A 21,370-nucleotide genomic window follows, 5' to 3' on the forward strand; every position below is an offset into this window, starting at 1 on the left:
TTACTGACCTGAGTTCTAAATGTTTTACTCTTATCATTCTTTTAATAGTTCTACAATTCTTACAATTCATCTCTTTGGACTTTTTTAAGCATTGTAAGAGGGGAATGGTTTTTCCTCTACATTACCATACCCAATGACATCTATTCAGTTTTCTCTAATCTTTCCACGATTTGTGATACCTGCTTTCCAAATTGTAGGATTCCATATAAATTTGGGTCTGTTTCAGGGTGGTAAGATTATATCTCATTGCACATTACTATACCAAGATCACTTCATCTCAAATAGAGCCTTATAATAAGTTTCAGTGTCTGAGGGGGAACATCCCTCTACCTACCTTTTTCAACATCCCCTTCACTAATCTTAGATCTTCCTTTTCTATATGCATTTTAGAAACCACTTATCATATTGTTTAAAAAGAACTCATTGGAACTTTTGTCAGAATGGCACTGAATTTATGGCTTCAACTAGGAAGAATTCACAGATTTACTATATTAAATCTTCTGAATAATAAATATAGAATCAATTCTTCATTTACAGGTAAATTTTCTAAGAACATTTTGAATTTTTTCTTCACAGACATTGCACAATTTTGTTAGCCTTATTTTGAGGCTGTTTAAAATATTTGTACTATGTGGCCTCCCCTCGTGGCGCAGCGGTTGAGCGCTGGGCTGCGGGGTTGCCTGCAGCCTCTGCAGCGCCGCTTAGTTCCCCGGCCGCTGGCGAGGGTCCCACAAAAAAAAAAATTGTACTGTGAATGAAATTACAATTTCTGATTTACTATTGTAGATAATAAGAAATTTGTTGGGTTTTTTGTTTGTTATTATTCTACATAGTGACTCTTCAAAGTGCTCTTTTTTAGTGTGCTAGTAGGTTTTCTTGGGTTGCCTGTGTTGATAAAAGTGTTGTTTACAAATATCAACAATTTCATCTTTGTTTTTTTCAGTAACACTTTTAAAATCACTTTGCATTATTTAGGACTTCAAATGATATCAAATGAAAATTCTTGTAATTTTTTTAATAGCAATATACCTGAAGTTTGTTAATAGCAATACATCTAAAGTTTGTTGTGAAGTTTTGGTAATAGCATTTAGTTCTAATTTGCTTAGAGTTTTTAAAATAGTTCATGGCAGTTGTGGTGGTTAATTTTATTTGTCAGCTTTGAGGCATAGAAAGTTTGGACATTTGGTCAAAACTTATTTTTAAAACCCCTAAACATGCTCTACATTTAAGAACATTAAAACTACCAGGTCTATATTGAGTCGGGAAACTTTTCCTATTTTTCTGTTCTTTTCCTTATTTTGAACAGGAAGCAACAACCTTTAACTTTTAGTAAACTTCTTAAATCAATACAGGTCTGGCATTTTTAATGTCAATAAATGTGGAGGGATGATTTTAAATCATAAGTTTAGTTTCTTGATGATTATTGGTTTATTTATGTTTTTTTATCTTGTGGAATTAATTTGGTTAATTACTTTTTTTGAAATAGCTGACTGAATTTTCAAGTGTATTGGTGTAAACTTATACATGGTATTCTAAATGGCTTTTAAAAATCTCTACTCTCTTTGTAGCTGACTATACCTCTTCTCAGAGTATTATTTGCAGTTTTTCATTCACTCTTCTTTCTTTTTGATCAGCTTTGCCAGACTTTTTTGATTCATTTTTTGTCTTTATTGTGTTTACATAATTGATTTTATTAAACATTTCACTTTTTATCTTTTTGCATTGATAGAATTAATTTTAAACTTTTCATTTTAAAATATCTTATTACTAATTTTCTCATTATAACCTTCCTTCTACATTGAGTTTATTGATTGATGAAGAGAGGCTGGAGGTGCAATAGATGGGGAAATCTCAAAAAATTATCCCAAAGCATGATTTCTGGTATAAAAACTGTAACACCAGCCTGATCCAACCACACAGAGAAAGTATAAGCTTTCACTTTTTCAATCCAATGAATAGAAAGGTTTTAAATATGCAGAACCTCCAATACTAGAGTTTACAAGCTCTCCTATGACTTCAGGACTTGTGATATCCTGACAATACTCCTAAGTCTTTCTTGTCAGATATAAAGTCTATTTCATACTATTGGATTCTGTCTTGATTCAAATAAACTAAGGCAGATTCTGGATGAGTTGTCTAATAAGGGAATTATATGATTACAAGAAGGTGTCATAACTCTATGATTAACATCTTGGCAACAATTCTCTAAATACATCTGGAGAAACATGAAGCACACTGGTGAAGTTGGGGCAAATAATCTTATACCAGTCAGTGTGGTGCCTTCGGGCAGTTCAGAGCCTGGTAAGTGGCTAACTGCACTTAGCAAAGGGTCAGCAGCAGAGGCTTATGCCAGAGGGTCCTGTAATAATCATTGTAGTGTGCTTTCAAAGTTCACATTTTCAAATTCAAATGCTGACACCATTCCTGAAGATTCTTATTCTGATAGGCATCCCAGCTGAGAACTACTCAAGACTACAAACTAATTCTAATTAAGAGATCCTTAAAAAGAGAAAATGAGGGGCCTCCCTGGTGGCACAAGGCATTAAGCACAGCACTGTGAGACAATCCACAGCCTCTGCAGCATCCTGGCCGTCCAGGGAGCTACTCATATGGTGCAGCAGGCCTCTCCTGTCTCTCCCGCTGCTCCCCTCAGCAGTGTATTTCAGTCAATCTGCCTGTTCTGCTCCCCACTCTGTCTCTGGTGAACACTCTCACACCCCGCACCTCTGGCCTGTACCCCAGCTCTTGTATGCATAAATAAATCAAATCTTTAAAAAAAAAAAAAGCAAGAGAGAAAATGAGTTCTGAAATCCCAGTCTTCCAGGGTCAATAGATGCTAGAATGTTAAGTGAGAAAATGATGAGGAAACCCTTACAGACGACGAGCCAATGATATTAAGGGGGCTTCATATGTCAAGGGTGTAAAGTGTTTTAATTAAGATTTAAGGATAGAAAGTAAATCTGTCCCAATTGAGGGTATTACATCACACACATGCATACATACACATAGGCCATTTCATTCTAATATCTTAAATTATCTGTATTTAATATTGTATTTAATTTTGAAGTGATTTCAACATGGGCTGTTCTTCCTGCCTCACAGTGTAAAGTAGAATCGCCTATGGAATGATCATGAAAACACTAGGGAATGATGCCAGTGGGTTCTTATATGCAGAAAAGTTTAGTAGAAAGCAGAGAAGCAATAAAACAGAAGAAATTGAGTCCAGGAGGAAGTAGAGTGTAAGTGGACCCCCAAGACTTAGGATTTCAAATCAGTGGTGCTTAGAGGTGATGTCTACCTGGTTGGGGAAGTCTCACCTAGGGCCCCAAAGTGACATGAGAGAATGAGAAGTAGGAGGGTTGGGCTAATTTCTTAGCTAATGGATTGCACATTAGTTCATATTTGGTGCCATTATCAAAAGGAAAAAAACACCAAGGGAGAGAGCTTAAGCTGGACCACAATGTGCTCCTGAGTCAGTGGTACAGTGCGGGCTCCCTGGAATCATGGTGCCGAATGATATCAACCAAACTGTTGTGTCCTAAGGGAGCACTAACAATTGGGGTCTACCTCTGAGGATAGAGAGGCAAAAGCTATGGTGGTCATGGGGGAGGGGGCTCAGCAGCAGGGAGAAGCACAGCACGTAGGGTGGGAGCAGGTGGAGATAACACAGGTGGGTTGATAGCAGGTGGTTTGGCAGCACACCTGGCCACAGATGGGGTGCAATCAGCACCAGGGCTGGCAGCAGCTGGAGCCACAGCAGCTAGAGCTGGAGCCACAGCAGGGGCAGCAGCAGGTCGTGCAGCAGGTGGTCATGCAGCAGGTGGGCTGGCAGCAAGGGGCGCAGCAGTTCCCCTGGGAGCAGCCCTGGCCACAGCTCTGCTCAGAGCAGACAGAGCCACAGCAGGAGTTGACCATGGTGTAGAGGGTGGAGGTTCTGGGAGGGTTTCCAGGAGAGTGAGGTTCAGGAGTTTCGGGCTCTTTGGCTCAACCCCCCTTTTTTACCTGGCTGAAGGGCTGCTATCACCATGTCATTATTTCCTTGTTATTATTTAGCCCACTGAAAAATGTAATCATTTAATGACATAGTTGTGCATTTGTAGGTAAGTACCCAAAATGCAAAGAATAAACTTTTCCTGGTGGGCTCCTGTGTTTGCAATTGAAAAACATCTCACATTTCTTTGTTGATAGACATCACCTTTATTTCTGACCGCAACAGTGTCTTTTTTCAAAGCACAAAACTCTGAGACTGTTTTTGAATGGGACATTCCTTCTAATTTGTATGTGGCTCCCTGGAAATCATGGAGAGTGGTTCTGGCAATCCTAATACATCATGTTTGGGGGGTGGGTCAAAGATGAGGGGGAAATGTATTACTCTAGTGAAATGCTGGAGAGGAATTCAAATGAAAGATTGGGGGGGTGGTCCCGTCTATCAAGACGATGGCTGTGATCCTTGTGAGCATCTTGGGTAGTTAGGGAGATGGTTGAAATCCAAGGAAGTTTTAATCTTTTACTGTTTCAGGTCTTTTATCATCTGATTTGAAGCACTTATTATGACTCACTGTTTTTATTTATTTATTTATTTTTAAAGATTTATTTATTTATTTATATAAGCACTGGGTACAGTCAGAGTGCAGGAGGGTGAGAGAATTCACCAGAGCCAGAGCGGGGAGCAGAGCAGGCAGACTGACGAAGTACACTGCTGAGGGGAGCAGCGGGCGGCAGGAAAGGTCTACGCACCATGTGGGACCCTCGCCGGTGGCCGGGGATCAAACTAGTGCTGCAGAGGCTGCAGGCAGCTTCGTAGCCCAGCGCTCAACCACTGCGCCACCATGGGACGCCCATATGACTCACTGTTTTTAAACAGTAAAACCATGGTATTGCTATATGTCTTCCAGGGTAGGTATTAACAATGAGAAGTTTTTTGTTTTTTTGGTTTTTTTTTTTTTGGTGGGACCCTCACCGGCGGCCAGGGAATGAACCAGCGCTGCAGAGGCTGTGGGCAGCCCTGCAGCCCAGTGCTGAAAGGCTGCGCCACCAGGGGAGGCCCCAAGTATGAGAAGTTTTTTCATATGCCTGTTGGCCATTTGCATTTCCTCTTCAGAGAAGTTTCTTTTTAGCTCTTCTGCCCATTTTTTGACTGGATTATTTTCTTTGTTGTTGTTGAGTCTCATCAGCTCTTTGCAGATTTTTGTGATCAGTCCTTTATCATTAGTGTTGTGTACAAAAATGTTCTCCCAGTCGGTGGGGTTTCTCTTTGTTTTTGTTACTGTCTCTTTTGCTGTGCAGAAGCTCTTTAATTTGATGTAGTCCCAGCTGTTTATCTTTGCCTTCACTATCACTGCTTTGGGTGATGTGTCTGTAAAGATGTCTTTGATGTACAAATCACGTAGTGTTTCGCCTATATTTCCTTCTATGTATTTTATGGTTTCAGTTCAACATCACTTGTCATCAGGGAAATGCAAATCAAAACTACCATGAGATACCATCTTACACCAGTGAGAATGGCACATATTAAAAAAACTGGCAACAACAAATGCTGGTGAGGGTGTGGAGAAAAAAGAACTCTTCTGCACTGTTGGTGGGAGTACAAACTGGTCCAACCACTATGGAGAGCTGTGTGGAGATTTCTGGACCTACTAAACATAGAGCTTCCATATGATCCAGCAATTCCACTCCTAGGTATTTACCCAAAGGACACAGAAACATCCATTCCAAAGTGCACCTGCACCCCTATGTTTATAGCAGCACTGTTTACAATAGCTAAGCTTTGGAAACAGCCCAAATGCCCAAAAATAGATGACTGGATCAAGAAGATGTGGTACATATACACCATGGAATATTACTCAGCATTTAAAAAAGATAAACACATGCAATTTGCAGCAGCATGGATGGCGCTGGAAGGGATCATGCTCAGCGAAATAAGCCAGAAAGAAAAAGAAAAATACCAGATGGTCTCACTCATAGCAGGAATCTAGAAAACTTAAATAAGGGACCAGGAAAATGAATAACTGTAAGAAAGTGAAAATCAAAATCAACAAAAAACTATGAACCAGAGACACTTTTTGGGGGGTGGGGGGCAGGAGGGGAGGGACTGGGGTCAGAATGGGGGGGTTGAAATTGTATGGGGAATATAAAAATAAAATTTATTATTAATTTAAAAAAAGAATGAGAAGTTTTGATTAACCTTTTGTTAGTCAAACTTGCACAATGAATATTTCATATACTTGGGAGGTGATCCCAGGAAGCACAAGGGAGGGAGAAAAATAAGACAGGAGAGGGGGAAAAACCCAGGATATTGTGTTAATGAAGAGGTTCTCCTTACGTGGGGTTGGGGACTGAGCCATAGGGACATGTCTGAGGCTGGAGGCCATTGGCTACCCTCATTATCTGCCTAGAAATTCCCAGAGTCAACCAAGTATTACCACTAACAGTGAGGTCAGATGCAAGGAAGACTTATAAAAACTGATAAATTTCTTAGACACTAGCAGTAATTGTCCATAAAATGTAATGAAAAAAAAAATGTACTCACAATTCTCAACAAAAAATATAGTAATATGTGAATAAATTCACCAAGCAAAACACTTGACCTACATTATAGGAAAGTATTAATATTTCCTGAAGGACATAAAATAATACTCGAATAAATGTTAGAACAAGAAATGTTCACCTAAAGCTTGGTTTATAAATAAATACATGTACTATAAATGTATTTAATAAGGATGAATGTCCATTTGTAACAATGGGTAAATGAATGAAGGGAAAGTTACTGTTTTTATCATTTTCTTTTGTGTCACTTAACATCTTTTAAAGCATGTATTTGTGTATTAGAAAATATCTCAGAATAGAAAAAATGTGATTTATATAAAATCCATAATTTTCTCTATAGATTCAGTTAAATTTTTTTCTGCTATTATGTTTAGACTCCTGTTTCTCTTGCATTAAAAGATTAAAAGTACATCTCAGTCAATTATTCCAGCTCTCAAATTAGTTATGGTGAATTTTAGGTGGGTATTGAGACAGTGTGTGTTGGGGAAGTAGATACAGTGTGGAGATTAGCACATAGGAGATACACAGCAGTGCTCTCAGGATTAATGTCTGGGAAAGAGATGCGGGGAGGGGAGGAGAGATCTGGGGAGAGAGGAAGGCAGAGAAAGGAGCAGGTTTAAACATGGGACAAAGTAAGCTGAGATGTAGCCTTAGTGGGAGTCTCAGTACTGAGAATGACCTTGAAAAGGGGACCTGAACTTGTGCAAAAAATCACAGCCTCTAGCAATATCCATGAACTATCACAGTCCTGCTTCATTCATCGGCACCACCTGCCTGGTCCTGAAGGTTGTCCCGCCACCAGATCAACCATCCCCTGACCCCTATTCATAAAGCAGAACCACTGCTTATGTAGAGAAAGGGGTCATTGCTCATGAGGCACTAAACTAGCTATTGGTTATTTTATTGGTGGAAAAGTCCTGACAGGTAGTGTTTTAAAAGATCATTAATTGCGTTCACATCTTCTGAAACATCCCATCATTATATACGTGACTTCAGTTTCACAATTACTCCCCATAAAGATTAGAAAATGATTAATTGCTTGAAGACTTAGAAGACTTTCCAGAAAAAAATCAGTAACAAATAGCATTTGGCTTCTGTTGGAAGTTGGTTAGTATGTGCTTTTTGTCCAACAGGTGTAGGTAAAATACAATGACCCAGGACTTAAAGATAAAACCTTTAAAAACTTTCAGTGGCAATAGAAAGATGTTTATTTTGCCATATGATTTGAACAAGACTTAAAATATGAACACAGAATTAATAAGACTGGGGTTGGCTGATGGGGCTCAGGTCAAGTCAAGTCTCCTGAGCACGCCACAGTTTATAAACACAGGATTTGCAATATGGGGAGGGAAATGATACAGATGGTGTATTCAAAGCAGAGATTCAGCTGCAAGAGGAAGCATAGCACGTGGGTCAGGGACAGGTGAGATGATACAGGTGGGTTGATAGCAGGTGGGATAGCAGGACACCTGGCCACAGACTGGGCATAGGCAACAGCAAGTGAGTCAACAGCTGCAGCTGGAACCACAGCCACTGGAGCCACAGCAGGAGGGACGGCAGCAGCAGCAGATCTGGGCTGGCAGCCACTGGATCTGCAGCTGGAACAGCAAAATAGAGATGCAACAGTTTGGCTGGCAGCAACCTGAGCTGGAGACACAGCCAATGGAGCCATGGAAGGAGGGGTGGCAGCAGCTGGAGACGTAGTAGCTGGGGTTGCAGCAATTAGACATGCAGCAGTGGGGCTGGACCAGATGGAGTTGCAGCCACAGCCACTGGAACCACAGCAGGAGGGATGACAGCAGCTGAAAGAGCAGCAGCTGGACTGGCAGCAGACAGCTAGATCCAAAGCTGGACAGCAGAAGCTGGAGGTGGAGCCACAGCCACTGGAGCCAGAGCAGGATGGGCGGCAGCAGCTTCAGATGCAACAGCTGGGCAGGCAGCACCTGGAACCACACCTGGGGTGGCAGCAGCTGGAGCAGGAGCTACAGCCTGGGGAGCCACAACAAGATGGGTGGCAGCAGCTGCAGATGGAACAGCTAGGGCAGCAGTAGCCAGAGCTAGAGCAACAGCCACTGGAGCCACAGCAAGATGGCTGGCAGCAGGTGGAGATGCAGCAGCTAGGCTGGCACAGCTGGACAAACAGATGGGGTGACAGCAGCTGAACATACAGCAGCTGGGGAAGCAGCAGCCGGAACTCGAGCCACAGCCACTGGAGCCACAGCAGGAGGGTCAGCAGCAGCTGCAGATGTAGCAGCTGGGCTGGCAGCAGCTGGAAACACAGCTGGGGGACAGCAGCTGGACATGCAGCAGCTGGGGCAGCTGCAGATGGGCTGGCAGTACTGGCTTTTTTTTTTTTTTTTTTTTTTTTTAGCTTTTACCAGGCTAGTGCTTCATTCATGTATTTAGCACCCAGATGAAATGCTGAGAGCAGATCTTAGGCTGAAAAAAATCTGCTCTGCTGTCAGAGGTTACAAACAAGTCATCCAAAATGCTTGGGAGAAAATGACAAGCAGCTTCTTGGGGAGAGATGGTCACCACGTGGAAGCAGGAATAGGTGGGTCCTTTGAACTGCGTTGTCAGGGAGGTGGCAAATGTTCCCATGAAGTTCTTCTCTGTATGTCTTACTGCATCTGTGCGGTTGAAACAGCTGTAATGCACAGACTCATGACAGCAATGGTAACAAATACAGTGGCGTGAGCTGGCCTTTACATACATGAATGATGATTGAATGTTCTTCCGAGGTAGGGCTGCTCAGGTAACATTTTTATCTGATTTGGCAGGACAACACACCCCAGGGAATGCACATAAAGGGAGTGCGATTCATATGCATTTTCTGTCTTTTTTTGTGTGAAAGAGGTATTTGTCTATGCATACAAGAGGTGGGGTCCAGTTGAGAGTTGTGGGGCGTGAGCACATTCACCAGACAGAGTGGACAACACAACAGGCGGATCTGCTGGGAATTGAACCCTCGCTGCAGAGGCTGTGGACAGCTCCACAGCGCGACCTCAACCCGCTGCGACACCAGGGAGGCCCAATTATTCTTTATTCTTTAGACATGGGGCTGTTGAGGCTCAGACAGATGAAGTCATATCATCAATAAGGAAAGTAGTTTTTCCTAGACTATTCCAAGAAGGTATGAGGACTCATAATACTCTGCTGTTTTTCACAATGTTTCCTTCTTTTTTTAATAATCTTTTTTTTATTTTATTTTTTAATAGAGGCATGTTTTATTTATTTGTTTGGTTTTTTTTTTTTTTTTTTTTGTTTATACATGCACTGGGTACAGTCAGAAGTGCGGGAGGGTGAGAGAATTCACCAGAGCCAGAGCGGGGAGCAGAGCAGGCAGAAGGACCGAAGTACACTGCTGAGGGGAGCAGCGGGCGGCAGGAGAGGTCTGCGCGCCATGTGGGATCCTCCTCTGGTGGCCGGGGAGCAGCCGGGGATCGAACCGGTGTCGCAGAGGCTTCGGCAGCTTCGCAACCCAGCGCTCAACCGCTGCGCCACCGGGGAGGCCCACAATGTTTCCTTCTTACTGATGTTATTTCTACCCGGTCAACTCATCCAGCACTTCCTCATCCTAAAATAGCCAGCCCCGATACCCATTCTTCTCTATTATTGTTCTCAACATCTACCACATTCAAAGTAAATCATTCCCTTCCTTTTGCGACGAACTCTACCTCTGGTGGAGGGCATCTCATTGATCATGACTGGTTTATATCTCTTTTTGTGATCCTTCTGTATATCCCGTGTGATCAGAGAGTGTCTTGGTCATATTTATCAACACACTACTTAACCAGGGCCCTGAATGAACGTTAATTGAGAGAATATATGATTTGTAAAAATGCAAGATATTTACTAGTCCTGTGTAACACTCAGCCTTTCATTATGTTTTTCCCAATCACCCATTCCTCCCAGCTCCAGTCACCCTAGTTTAGGACCCTTATCATTATGAATGGTCTGCCTATGTCCCATAGAATATGAATGATTTCCACATTTTTTAAAAAGTGTTTTTTTTCTGATGATGATCTCGAGACTTTCTTTCCTGTCTGAGAATTAAGGAGACAGTCCATGCAACCTAAGCTGTGAGAAAGATGGCTCAGCTTTTATGTCCCATTCACAGCAGTCCTGTGTGTGTAAAGGACAATTTTCATTCCGTCAAAAAATCTTAAAGAAGAGTATGCACACGATGAGAATTTTGTTTAAGGAAAGGGGTGGTTTATTTTGTGTAGAGTCATAACATAAGTTGGGGAGCAGGAATGATTACAGAGAGTCTGCCTTTGGGCCATTAAGAGAGAGACCTTACAATTCCATCATGGTAGAAATACTGAAATCAACTTTTAGCTCCTTGGACTTTATACCCTGAGGCCTGAAAGCTAAGAAGGAGATTTTGGGGAGAATAGGCACAGACAAAAGCCATAATGTTACAAAAAATTCCCACAAGGGTGGGAGGAGAAACATCTAGAAGGAGCAGAATTGGACCCCAGGCCAGAGGTCCAAAGGATGTACGGCTGCGGTGGGCTCAGTAACATTGAGAACAACTCATTGAGCAACATCAACAGCATTTTATGTACTAAGGGTAAGCACAAAGAGGGTGTATATCAGTGGTTAGAGAGGTGAGCAATGCGTTCTGTGAATTTGTGAGGCCATCAGACAGAGATCACAGGCAGAGGGACAGGGTATAGCACAGCACTCAGGGCAGGGGCATTTGGAGATGACAGGTGGGTTGATAGAAAGTGGTTTGGCAGCACACCGGGCCAGAGATGGAGTGCAGGTAGTGGCAGGGGAGGCAGGATGTCTAGGACCTGGAGTCACAGTCACTGGAGCTGGAGCGACAGCAAGAAGGGTGTGACTAGTTCCAGAGGCAGCGGCAGGGGTGGCAGCAGCTAGAAATGCAGCAGGGGTTGCAGCAGCAGCTTGAGCCAGAGAAGCTGGAGCTGGAAACACTACAAGGGCAGCAGCAGCTGGACCCACAGCTGGGGCGGCAGCAAGTAGAGCTGCAGCAGCTGGGCCTGCAGCAGCTGGAGCCGGAGCCAGAGTCGCTAGAGCCACAGCAGGAGGGATGGCAGCAGCTGCAGATGCCGCAGCTGGGCTGGCAGCAGCTGGAACCACAGCGGGGGTGGCAGCAGCTGGAGCTGGAGCCACAGCCACTGGAGCCACAACAGGAGGGGCGGCAGCAGCTACAGATGCAGCAGCTGGGCTGGCAGCAGATAGACCCACAGCTGGGGCAGCAGCAGCTGGAGCTGGAGCCACAGCCACCGTAGCCACAGCAAGAGGGTCGGCAGCAGCTGGAGATGCAGCAGCTGGGGTGGCAGCAACTAGACATGTAGCATCTGGGCCTGCAACAGCTGGTGCCGGAGCCAGAGCCGCTGGAGCCACAGCAGGAGGGGTGGCAGCACCTGCAGCTGCAGCAGCTGGGCTGGCAGCAGCTGGAAACACAGGTGGGGCGGCAGCAGCTGGAGCTGGAGCCACAGCCACTGGAGCCACAGCAAGCGGGTCGGCAGATGCAGCAGCTGGGCTGGCAACAACTAGACATACAGCAGCAGGGCCTGCAGCAGCTGGAGCTGGAGCCACAGCCACTGGTGTGACAGCAAGAGGGGTGGCAGCAGCTACAGCAGCAGCAGCTGGGCTGGCAGCAGCTGGAACCACAGCTGGGGCCACAGCAGCTGGAATTGGAGCCGCAGCCACTGGAACCACAGCTGGAAGGGCGGCGGCAGGTACATATGTAGCAGCTAGGTTTGCAGGAGCCAGAGTGGGAGCCACAGCCACTGGAACCACAGCAGGATGGCTGGCAGCAGCTGGAGATGCAGCAGATTGGGCAGCAGCAGCGGGAACCACAACTGGGGTGACAGCAGCTGGACATGGAGCAGCTGGGGCAGCAGTGGCTGGAGTTGGAGCTGGAGCTACAGCCACCAGAGCCACAGCAGGAGGGGCGGCAGCAGCTGCATATGCAGCAGCTGGGCTGGCAGCAGCTGGAACCACAGCAGGAGCCACAGCCATTGCAATTGCTGCAGCTGGGCTGGCAGCAGCTGGAACCACAGCTGGGGCGACAACAGCCGGACATGCAGCAGCTGGGGCAGCAGCAGCCCGAGATTGAGCTGGAGCCACAGCCACTGGAGCCACGGCAGGAGGGGCGGCAGCAGCTGCAGATGCAGCAGCTGGGCTGGCAGCAGCTGGAACCACAGCTAGGATGACAGCAGCCAGACAGGCAGCAGCTGTGGCGGCAGTAGCTGGAACTCGAGCCACAGCCACTGGAGCCAGAGCAGGAGGGCTGGCAGCAGCTGGAACCACGGCTGGGATGACAGCAGCTGGACATGCAGCAGCTGGGGCAGTAGCCTGTGGGCTTGCAGCAAGGGGCGCAGCAGGTCCCCTGGGAGCAGCCCTGGCCACAGCCCTGCTCACGGCAGACACAGCCACAACAGGAGTTGACCATGGTGTCGGAGGGCGGAGGTTCTGGGTCAGTGTCCAGGAGAGTGAGGTCTGGAGTGTGACCCCCACCTTTCCTCTGTCTCTTTTATACCTCGCTGGCTCTCTCTGGCCAAGGGCAGGACTCTCATTGTTGACACTCATAGAGAATCAGTTTGTTGGGTCAATTAGGACACTGCTCTGACCTCATGCATCCCCCTATATATAGAAAATGGACATTTCCCGTTCTGGCTGTGCTCTGAGCTCTCCCTTTGGATCTAGGCCACGTGAATCAACCCCCAGATTTCTGCCCTCCTGTGACGAGTGTCCTCTTCTCTGTTGTGTTGATTTTTTTTTTTGTTTTTTGTTTGTCTGTCTGTCTGTCTGTCTGTTTGAGCTTTTGGTCAGTGCCAGTGCTTCATGCACGCACGTAGCTCCAGGATGACATCTGAGAGCGCATCTTAGGATGACTCAATCTGCTCTCCTGTGAGAGGTTACAAGCAAGTCATCCAAATGCTGGGCAGAAAATGAGGACAAACAGCTCCTTGGGGAGGGATGGTCACTACGTGGAGGCAGGTATAGGCGGGTCCTTTGAACTGTGTGGTCAGGGAGGTGGCGAATATGCCCATCAAGTTCTTCTCTGTTTTGTCTTACTGCATCTGTTGGGTTGAAACAGCTGTAACGCACTGACCCCTGACTGCAATGGTAACAAATACATTGGCGTGAGCTGGCCTTTACATACGTGAATGATTATTGAATGTTCTTCCGAGGTAGGGCTGCTCAGGTAACATTTGTATCTGATTTCAGCAGGACAACACACCCCAGGGAATGCACATGAAGGGAGTGCAATCAAATGCAATTTCTTTCTTTTTTTTGTGTGTGAAAGAGGTATTTGTCTATGCATATAAGAGCTGGAGTCCAGGTGAGAGTTGCGGGGCATGAGCGCATTCACCAGGCAGAGTGGGCAACACAACAGGTGGATCTGCTGAAATACACTCTGAGGGGAGCAGCGGGCGAGTCTTCTCTCCAACTACTGCTCCTCCACAAGGCGTATTAGAGATACTTTGCCTGCTGTCGGTGAGTCAGAAGGGATGATGCTTTCATCTTTTTCATGGACAGTTTAAGAAGACAAGCAAGACATGCTCAGGGGTTTGGTAACTCTGTAGAGTACTGTGTGTGATTAGTACGCACAAGCACCGTCCGCATGGAAAACCATACATTTCTTCGGAAATGTGAGACGGTGCTAGTCGTTCATATTCTTGAATGCCTGCTACGTGTCAGGAGTTTCTGAGTCCTCTGTAATTGTTAACTTGTTTACTCTTCACAAGGACTTGAAGAAGTAAACACAATTTTTCCTTACTGTTTAGACGAGGGGTGATTGAGGCTCAGATTGATGAAGTCATATCATCAATAAGGAAAGTAGTTTTCCAAGAATATTCCAAGAAGGTATGAGGACTCCTAATACCCTGCTGTTTTTTTTTATGCTGTTTCATTCTTAGGGATGTGCTTTCTAGCTGGTCAATTCATCCAGCACTTCCTCATCCTAAAATAGCCAGTCCTGATATGCATTCTTCTCTATTATTGTTCTTAACATCTACCACATTCAAAGTGAATCATTCCCTTCCTTTTGCGAGGAACTCTACCTCTGGTGGAGGGCATCTCATTGATCATGACTGGTTGAAATCTCTTTTTGTGATCCTTCCGTATAACCTGTGTGATCAGAGACTTTCTTGGGCATATTTATCATCACGGTATCTAACCAGGGCCCTGAATGAACGTTGATTGAGAGAATATAGGACTTATTGAAAACACAAGATGTTACTAGCCCTGTCCTAGCACAGAGATAGTCCCGATAGATGGAGAAGAGAAGAAAGAGCGCTCAGATCGTGGAGGGATGACTGAATAGGGGTTTGTTTTTCCCTTTCAATGGCGTGACTGACTGTGTGGATGTGTCAGGTATATGGGACAGTGGAGAAAATAAAAATGCACTTAGGCTGAGGATGATGTAGAGACAGTCTTGAATTCTACACAGAGAATGGGTATGATTTTGATACCCAGAGGGCACAAAGTTGCCAGTACACATCTCAGCTCCCTAAGGGTTTTTTTAACTGGGGTTGGGTGGAGTGCTGGGATTGAGAAGAAAGTTTGGACAGTCTCGGGGTGAGAGATGAAACAGCCCTCTGGAGTTCTGGGGCAGCAGATGTACAATGAGTCTGGAATGCCCTGTTCTATCAAAAGCAAGAAAATCTCCAAAACTACCAGATTCCTGTCAAAAAGAGAGTCATCCCGAATATGCTTATTTGAGCATCCACAGGAATGTAAAATGGAATAGACACTATGCCATCCAGTCTATTGAAATCCAAGTGTTCATATTAAGACACATTACATAAAAAGAAAAAAAACCCTCCTTGTTGACCGTTTGGGGAATGCTCAATGGCAAATGAAGAGAAAGGACCAAAGACTTTATTTTGCCTTTCTGATATTTATGATTCCTTAGGACAACCAAAAATGGATGAGGGGGAAATTCCTTTTTTTTTTCTCTTCTTTTATTTGTCCTTTTTCCCCCATTTTTAGAGAAGATTCATTTATTTATGCATCCAAGAACTGGGATAAAGCCCAGAGTTATGTGGGTGAGAGGATTCACCAGAGGCAGAGTGGGGAGCAAAACAGCCAGACTGAATGATACACACTGCTGAGGGAAGTAGCAGGCGAGTCAGGAGAGGTCTGCTGTGCCATGTGGGTAGCTCCCTGCCTTGGGGGATCAAACTTATGCCCCTGTGGGCTGTGGACAGCTTCATCGGTTGCTTCTTAACCACTTGCACCACCAGGGAGGCCCGGAAGATTCTTTGATCGAATCCTGCTAATGAACAAACAGTAGGAGAATAGTAGATTTATGGTATCACAATTTCATACCTCCTCATGAGATAATGGTTCTGGGTAATGTCATCCATTTCTATGCATATTACAAAGAGAGACCACTGGAGCCTCCCTAGTGACACAAGGGGTTAAGCACAGCCCTGTGAAGCTATCACCAGCTTCTGTAGCACAAGTTTGAAAGGTGGCCGTCCAGGGCACAGAACCAAATGGCGCAGGAGACCTCTCTTGTCTCCCCCACTGCGCCCCTCAGCAGTGTATTTCAGTCAGTCTGCCTATTTTGTGCCCCACTGTTTCTCTAGTGATTCCTCTTGCCCCGCTGCCCGCAGCCCTGGCCTGTACCCCAGTTCTTGGATGCATCAATAAATCAGTCTTTCAAAAGCAAAACCAAGAGAGACAACAGAGCGTGTGTCCCTGGTAGAAGGAACGGCGCTATCCATGAAGCTGCCTTTAGTCCTGCGCAGCTTTTGGGCTCTGGACTCCCCTTAGGGGGTTTGGTCATTTTCTCGGTGTGCTGTATTGTAACTCAGCCCCTACGTATTGGTCTGTTGGTCTGTAGCAAGAGCTGTAGGAGACAGTAGTGAGGTGAGGTGTGTACTCTTTCTGCGTCATCTTCAAAAACAGGCGTCACAGAATGTCAACAGGGAAAGTAGCATCACTGCAAATGCAGAGCATGTCAGGAAATTTGGAGACTCCAGATCATGGGCAATCATGTAGGCGCCCCCACCCCATTGTTCAGGGTCCTGTTGTTGACCTTGGTCTAGACCTTGGCGTGGTAGACCACCCTATGCTGGGACCTGCTCATCTCTGACTAAGTCCTGGTATTTGTCCTCAGCTTTATCTTCCCTCTGCCTGCAGATGAGTCCATTTCTAGGCGGCCAATAAAGAGTCTGGCTTGAAATCCTGTCCTAACCTCTGCCCCCTTTTTTTTTAAAGATTTATTCATTTATGCATAGGAGAGGTGGGCTACAGGCCAGAGGTTCATGGGGTGAGGGGATTCACCAGAGACAGAGTGGGGAACAGAACAGGCAGATCCACTGAAATCCACTCTGAGGGGAGCAGCGGGCGAGAATGGACACATCTGCTGTGGGTGAGCTCCCTGGCTGGGAATCGAACTCGCACTATGGTAGCTAAAGATTGCTTCATAGTGCTGAGCCTTGAGCCCTTGTGTAACCAGGGGGTCCTGTCTTTCATCTTGGATGTATAACACTCAGCCTTTCAGTATGTTTTTCCCAATCACCCATTCCTCCCAGCTCCAGTCATTCCAGTAGGACCCTTATAATGATGAGCGGTCTGCCTATGTCCCATAGAACATGAATGGTTTCCATATATTTTTAAAAGTGTTTTTTTTCTGATGATGATCTTGAGACTTTCTTTCCTGTCTGAGCACTAAGGAGACAGTCCATGCAACCTAAGCTGTGAGAAAGATGGCTCAGCTTTTATGTCCCATTCACAGCAGTCCTGTGTGTGTAAAGGACAATTTCATTCCATCGAAAAATCTTAAAGAAGAGTATGCACACGATGAGAATGTTCTTTAGGGAAGGGGTGGTTTATTTTGTATAGAGTCCTAACATAAGTTGGGGAGCAGCAATGATAAAAGAGAGTCTGCCTTTGGACCATTGAGAGAGAGACCTTAGACTTCCGTCATGGTAGAAATGCTGAAATCAACTTTTAGCTCCTTGGACTTGATGCCCAGAGGCCCAAAAGCTAAGAAGGAGAATTGGGGGAGAATAGGCCCAGACAAGAGCTGTAACATTACAAAAAATTCCCACTAGGATGGGAGGAGAAACATCTAGAAGGAGCAGAATTGGGCCGCAGGCCAGAGTTCCAAGGGCTGCTGTGGGCTCGATAAAGTTGAGCGCACCATCTAAATTGAGCAGCAGCTACAGCATTTTAGGTCTTAAGGGTGAGCACAAAAGGAGGATGTACATGAGTGGTTAGAGAGGTGAGCCATGCGTTCTGGGAATTCGTGAGGCCATCAGAAGAGATCACTGGCAGAGGGACAGGGTGTAGCACAGCATGCGGGGTGAGGCCATCGCAGATGACACAGGTGGGTTGATAGCAGGTGGTTTGGCAGCACACCGGGCCAGAGATGGGGTACAGGCAACGGCAGGCTTGGCCACGGGGGCGGAAGCAGGACTGGCAGGAGCTGGAGCCACAGCAGTTGTAGCCACAGCAGAAGGGGCGGCAAGAGTTCTAGATGCAGCAGCAGGGGTGGTTGCAGCAGCTGGAGCCAGAGGTGCCGGAGCTGGAGCCACAGCAGGGGCGGCAGCAAGTAGAGCGGCAGCAGCTGGGCCTGCAGCAGCTAGAGCCAGAGCCAGAGCCACTGGAGCCCCAGCACGACTGGCGGCAGCAGCTGGAGATGCAGCAGCAAGGCTGGCAGCAGCTGGATCCACAGCTGGGGCAGCTCCAACTGGAGTTGGAGCTGGAGCCAGAGCCGCTGGAGCCACAGCAGGTGGGGTGGCAGCAGCTGCAGATGCAGCAGCTGGGCTGGCAGCAGCTGGACCCACAGCTGGGGCGGAAGCAGCTGGAGCTGGAACTGGAGCCACAGCCACTGGAGCCACAGCAAGAGGGTCGGCAGCAGCTACAGATGCAGCAGCTGGGCTGGCAGCAAGTTGACATGCAGCATCTGGGCCTGCAACAGCTGGAGCTGGAGCCACAGCCACTGGAGACACTGCAGGAGGGGTGGCAGCACCTGCAGCTGCAGCCGCTGGGCTGGCAGCAGCTCGAAACGCAGGTTGGGTGGCAGCTGGAGCTGGAGCCACAGCCACTGGAGCCACAGCAAGAGGGTTGGCAGATGCAGCAGCTGGGCTGGCAGCAACTAGACATAGAGCAGCGGGGCCTGCAGCAGCTGGAGCTGGAGCCACAGCCACTGGCGCAACAGCAGTGGGGGTGGCAGCAGCTGGGCTGGCAGCAGCTGCAACCACAGCTGGGGACACAGCAGCTGGAATTGGAGCCGCAGCCACTGGAACCATAGCAGGAAGGGCGGCAGCAGCTACAGATGCAGCAGCTGGGCTGGCAGGAGCCAGAGCAGGAGCCACAGCCACTGGAACCACAGCAGGATGGCTGGCTGCAGCTGGAGATGCAGCAACTAGGGCAGCAGCAGCTGGAACCACAACTGGGGCGACAGCAGCTGGACATGCAGCAGCTGGGGCAGCAGTGATTGGAATTGGAGCTGGAGCTACAGCCACCGAAGCCACAGCAGGAGGGGCGGCAGCCACGGCAGATGCAGAAGCTTGGCTGGCAGCAGCTTGAGCCGGAGCCACAGCCACTGGAGCCACAGCAGGAGGGTTGGCAGCCGTTGCAATTGCTGCAGCTGGGCTGGCAGCAGCTGGAACCACAGCTGGGGCGACAGCAGCCAGACAGGCAGCAGCTGCAGGAGCCACAGCTGGAGCTGGAGCCACAACCACTGGTGCAGCAGGAGCGCTGGCAGAAGATGGAACCACAGCTGGGGTGACAACAGCCCAACAGGCAGCAGCTGGGGCAGCAGCAGCATGTGTTTGAGCTGGAGCTACAGCCACTGGAGCCACAGCAGGAGGGCTGGCAGCTGCTGAAATCACAGCTGGGACGACAGCAGCTGGACATGCAGCAGCTGGGGCAGTAGCCGGTGGGCTGGCAGCAAGGGGCGCAGCAGGTCCCCTGGGAGCAGCCCTGGCCACAGCCCTGCTCACGGCAGACGCAGCCACAACAGGAGTTGACCATGGTGTCGGAGGGCGGAGGTTCTGGGTCGGTGTCCAGGAGAGTGAGGTCTGGAGTGTGACCCCCACCTTTCCTCCCGTCTCTTTTATACCTCGCTGGCTCTCTCTGGCCAAGGGCAGGACTCTCATTGTTGACACTCACAGAGAATCAGTTTGTTTGGTCAATTAGGACACTGCTCTGACCTCATGCATCCCCCTATATATAGAAAAGGGACATTTCCCACTCTGGCTGTGCTCTGAGCTCTCCCATTGGGTCAAGGCCACGTGAATCAACTCCCAGATTTCTGCCCTCCTATGACGAGTGTCCTCTTCTCTGTTGTTGTGTTGACCTTTTTTTTTTTTTTGTTTGTCTGTCTGTCTGTCTGTCTGTTTGAGCTTTTGGCCAGTGCCAGTGCTTCATTCACGCATGTAGTTCCAGGATGACATCTGGGAGCGGATTTTAGGATGACTCAATCTCTCTCCTGTGAGAGGTTACAAGCAAGTCATCCAAATGCTGGGGAGAAAATGAGGACAAACAGCTCCTTGGGAGGGATGGTCAGTACGTAGTGGCAGGAATAGGCGGGTCCTATGAACTGTGTCGCCAGGGAAGTGGCGAATATGCCCATCAAGTTCTCTGTCTTGTCTTCTGCATCTGTTGGGTTGAAACAGCTGTAACGCACTGACCCCTGACTGCAATGGTAACAAATACAGTGGTGTGAGCTGGCCTTTACATACTTGAGTGATTATTGAATGTTCTTCCGAAGTAGGGCTGCTCAGGTAACATTTTTTGTGATAGGTCAGGACAACACACCCCAGGGAATGCATATAAAGGGAGTGCGATTCAAATGCAATTTCTTTCTTTTTTTGTGTGAAAGAGGTATTTGTCTATGCATACAAGAGCTGGGGTCCAGGTGAGAGTTGTGGGGCGTGAGAGCATTCACCAGACAGAGTGGGCAACACAACAGGCAGATCTGCTGAAATCTACTGCTGAGGGGAGCAGCGCGCGAGTTTTTCTTCCCAACTACTGCCCCTCCACAAGGCGTGTTAGAGATACTTTGCCTGCTGTCGGTGAGACAGAAGGGATGATGCTTTCATCTTTTTCATGGACACTTTAAGAAGACAAGCAAGACATGCTCAGGGGTTTGGTGACTCTGTAGATTAGTGTGTGATTAGTACGCACAAGCACCGACCGCACGGAAAACCATACATTTCTTCGGAAATGTGAGACGGTGCTAGTCGTTCATATTCTTGAATGCCTGCTACGTGTCAGGAAGTTTCTGAGTCCTCTGTAATTGTTAACTTGTTTACACTTCACAAGGACATGAAGAAGTAAACACAATTTTTCTTTACTGTTTAGACGTGGGGTGATTGAGGCTCAGATTGATGAAGTCATATCGTCAATAAGGAAAGTAGTTTTTCCTAAATATTCCAAGAAGGTATGAGGACTTCTAATACCCTGCTGTTTTGTCATGCTGTTTCATCTTAGGGATGTGCTTTTTACCCGGTCAATTCATCAAGCACTTCCTTATCCTAATATAGCCAGTCCCGATTCTTCTCTATTATTGTTCTGAACATCTACCTCATTCAAAGTGAATCATTCCCTTCCTTTTGTGACAAACTCTACCTCGGTGGGGGGGCATCTCATTGATCATGACTGGTTGAAATCTCTTTTTGTGATCCTTCTGTATAACCTGCGTGATCAGAGACTGTCTTGGGCGTATTTATCATCACGGTACCTCACCAGGGCACTGAATGAATGTTGATTGAGAAAATATAGGACTTATTGAAAACACAAGATGTTACTAGCCCTGTCCTAGCACAGAGATAGTCCCGATAGATGGAGAAGAGAAGAAAGAGCGCTCAGATCGTGG

General features: G+C 46.9%; 3 protein-coding genes and 1 pseudogene across 3 annotated transcripts in view; all 4 read right to left on the bottom strand.

Moving 5' to 3' along the window:
* LOC119230879 (keratin-associated protein 1-4-like) overlaps positions 1-8,494 on the bottom strand; it is a 27,839-nt gene extending 19,345 nt beyond the window's left edge. Inside the window, exon 1 of the mRNA XM_054689005.1 lies at positions 8,448-8,494. The gene's annotated coding sequence lies outside the window, so the exon portion shown is untranslated. The remainder of the gene's footprint in view (positions 1-8,447) is intronic.
* Positions 7,930-9,147, bottom strand: LOC129144797 (keratin-associated protein 4-5-like; annotated as a pseudogene).
* Positions 9,148-12,152: 3,005 nt separating this feature from the next.
* LOC119232969 (keratin-associated protein 4-3-like) lies at positions 12,153-12,976 on the bottom strand. The gene is made up of 2 exons (XM_037495351.1): positions 12,265-12,976; positions 12,153-12,172 (listed from the first exon to the last, which is right to left on the bottom strand). The coding sequence occupies exons 1-2, from the start codon at positions 12,974-12,976 to the stop codon at positions 12,153-12,155; spliced, it is 732 nt and encodes a 243-aa protein (XP_037351248.1).
* Positions 12,977-18,018: 5,042 nt separating this feature from the next.
* LOC119230873 (keratin-associated protein 9-1-like) lies at positions 18,019-19,524 on the bottom strand. Its single transcript, XM_054688618.1, has 3 exons — positions 19,292-19,524; positions 18,164-19,216; positions 18,019-18,127 (listed from the first exon to the last, which is right to left on the bottom strand). The coding sequence occupies exons 1-3, from the start codon at positions 19,522-19,524 to the stop codon at positions 18,019-18,021; spliced, it is 1,395 nt and encodes a 464-aa protein (XP_054544593.1).
* Between the last annotated feature and the right edge of the window lie 1,846 nt (positions 19,525-21,370).

This window comes from Talpa occidentalis, unplaced genomic scaffold (assembly GCF_014898055.3).
Source record: "Talpa occidentalis isolate TD23 unplaced genomic scaffold, MPIMG_talOcc4v2.1 talOcc4.7, whole genome shotgun sequence".
Taxonomy (NCBI): domain Eukaryota; kingdom Metazoa; phylum Chordata; class Mammalia; order Eulipotyphla; family Talpidae; genus Talpa; species Talpa occidentalis.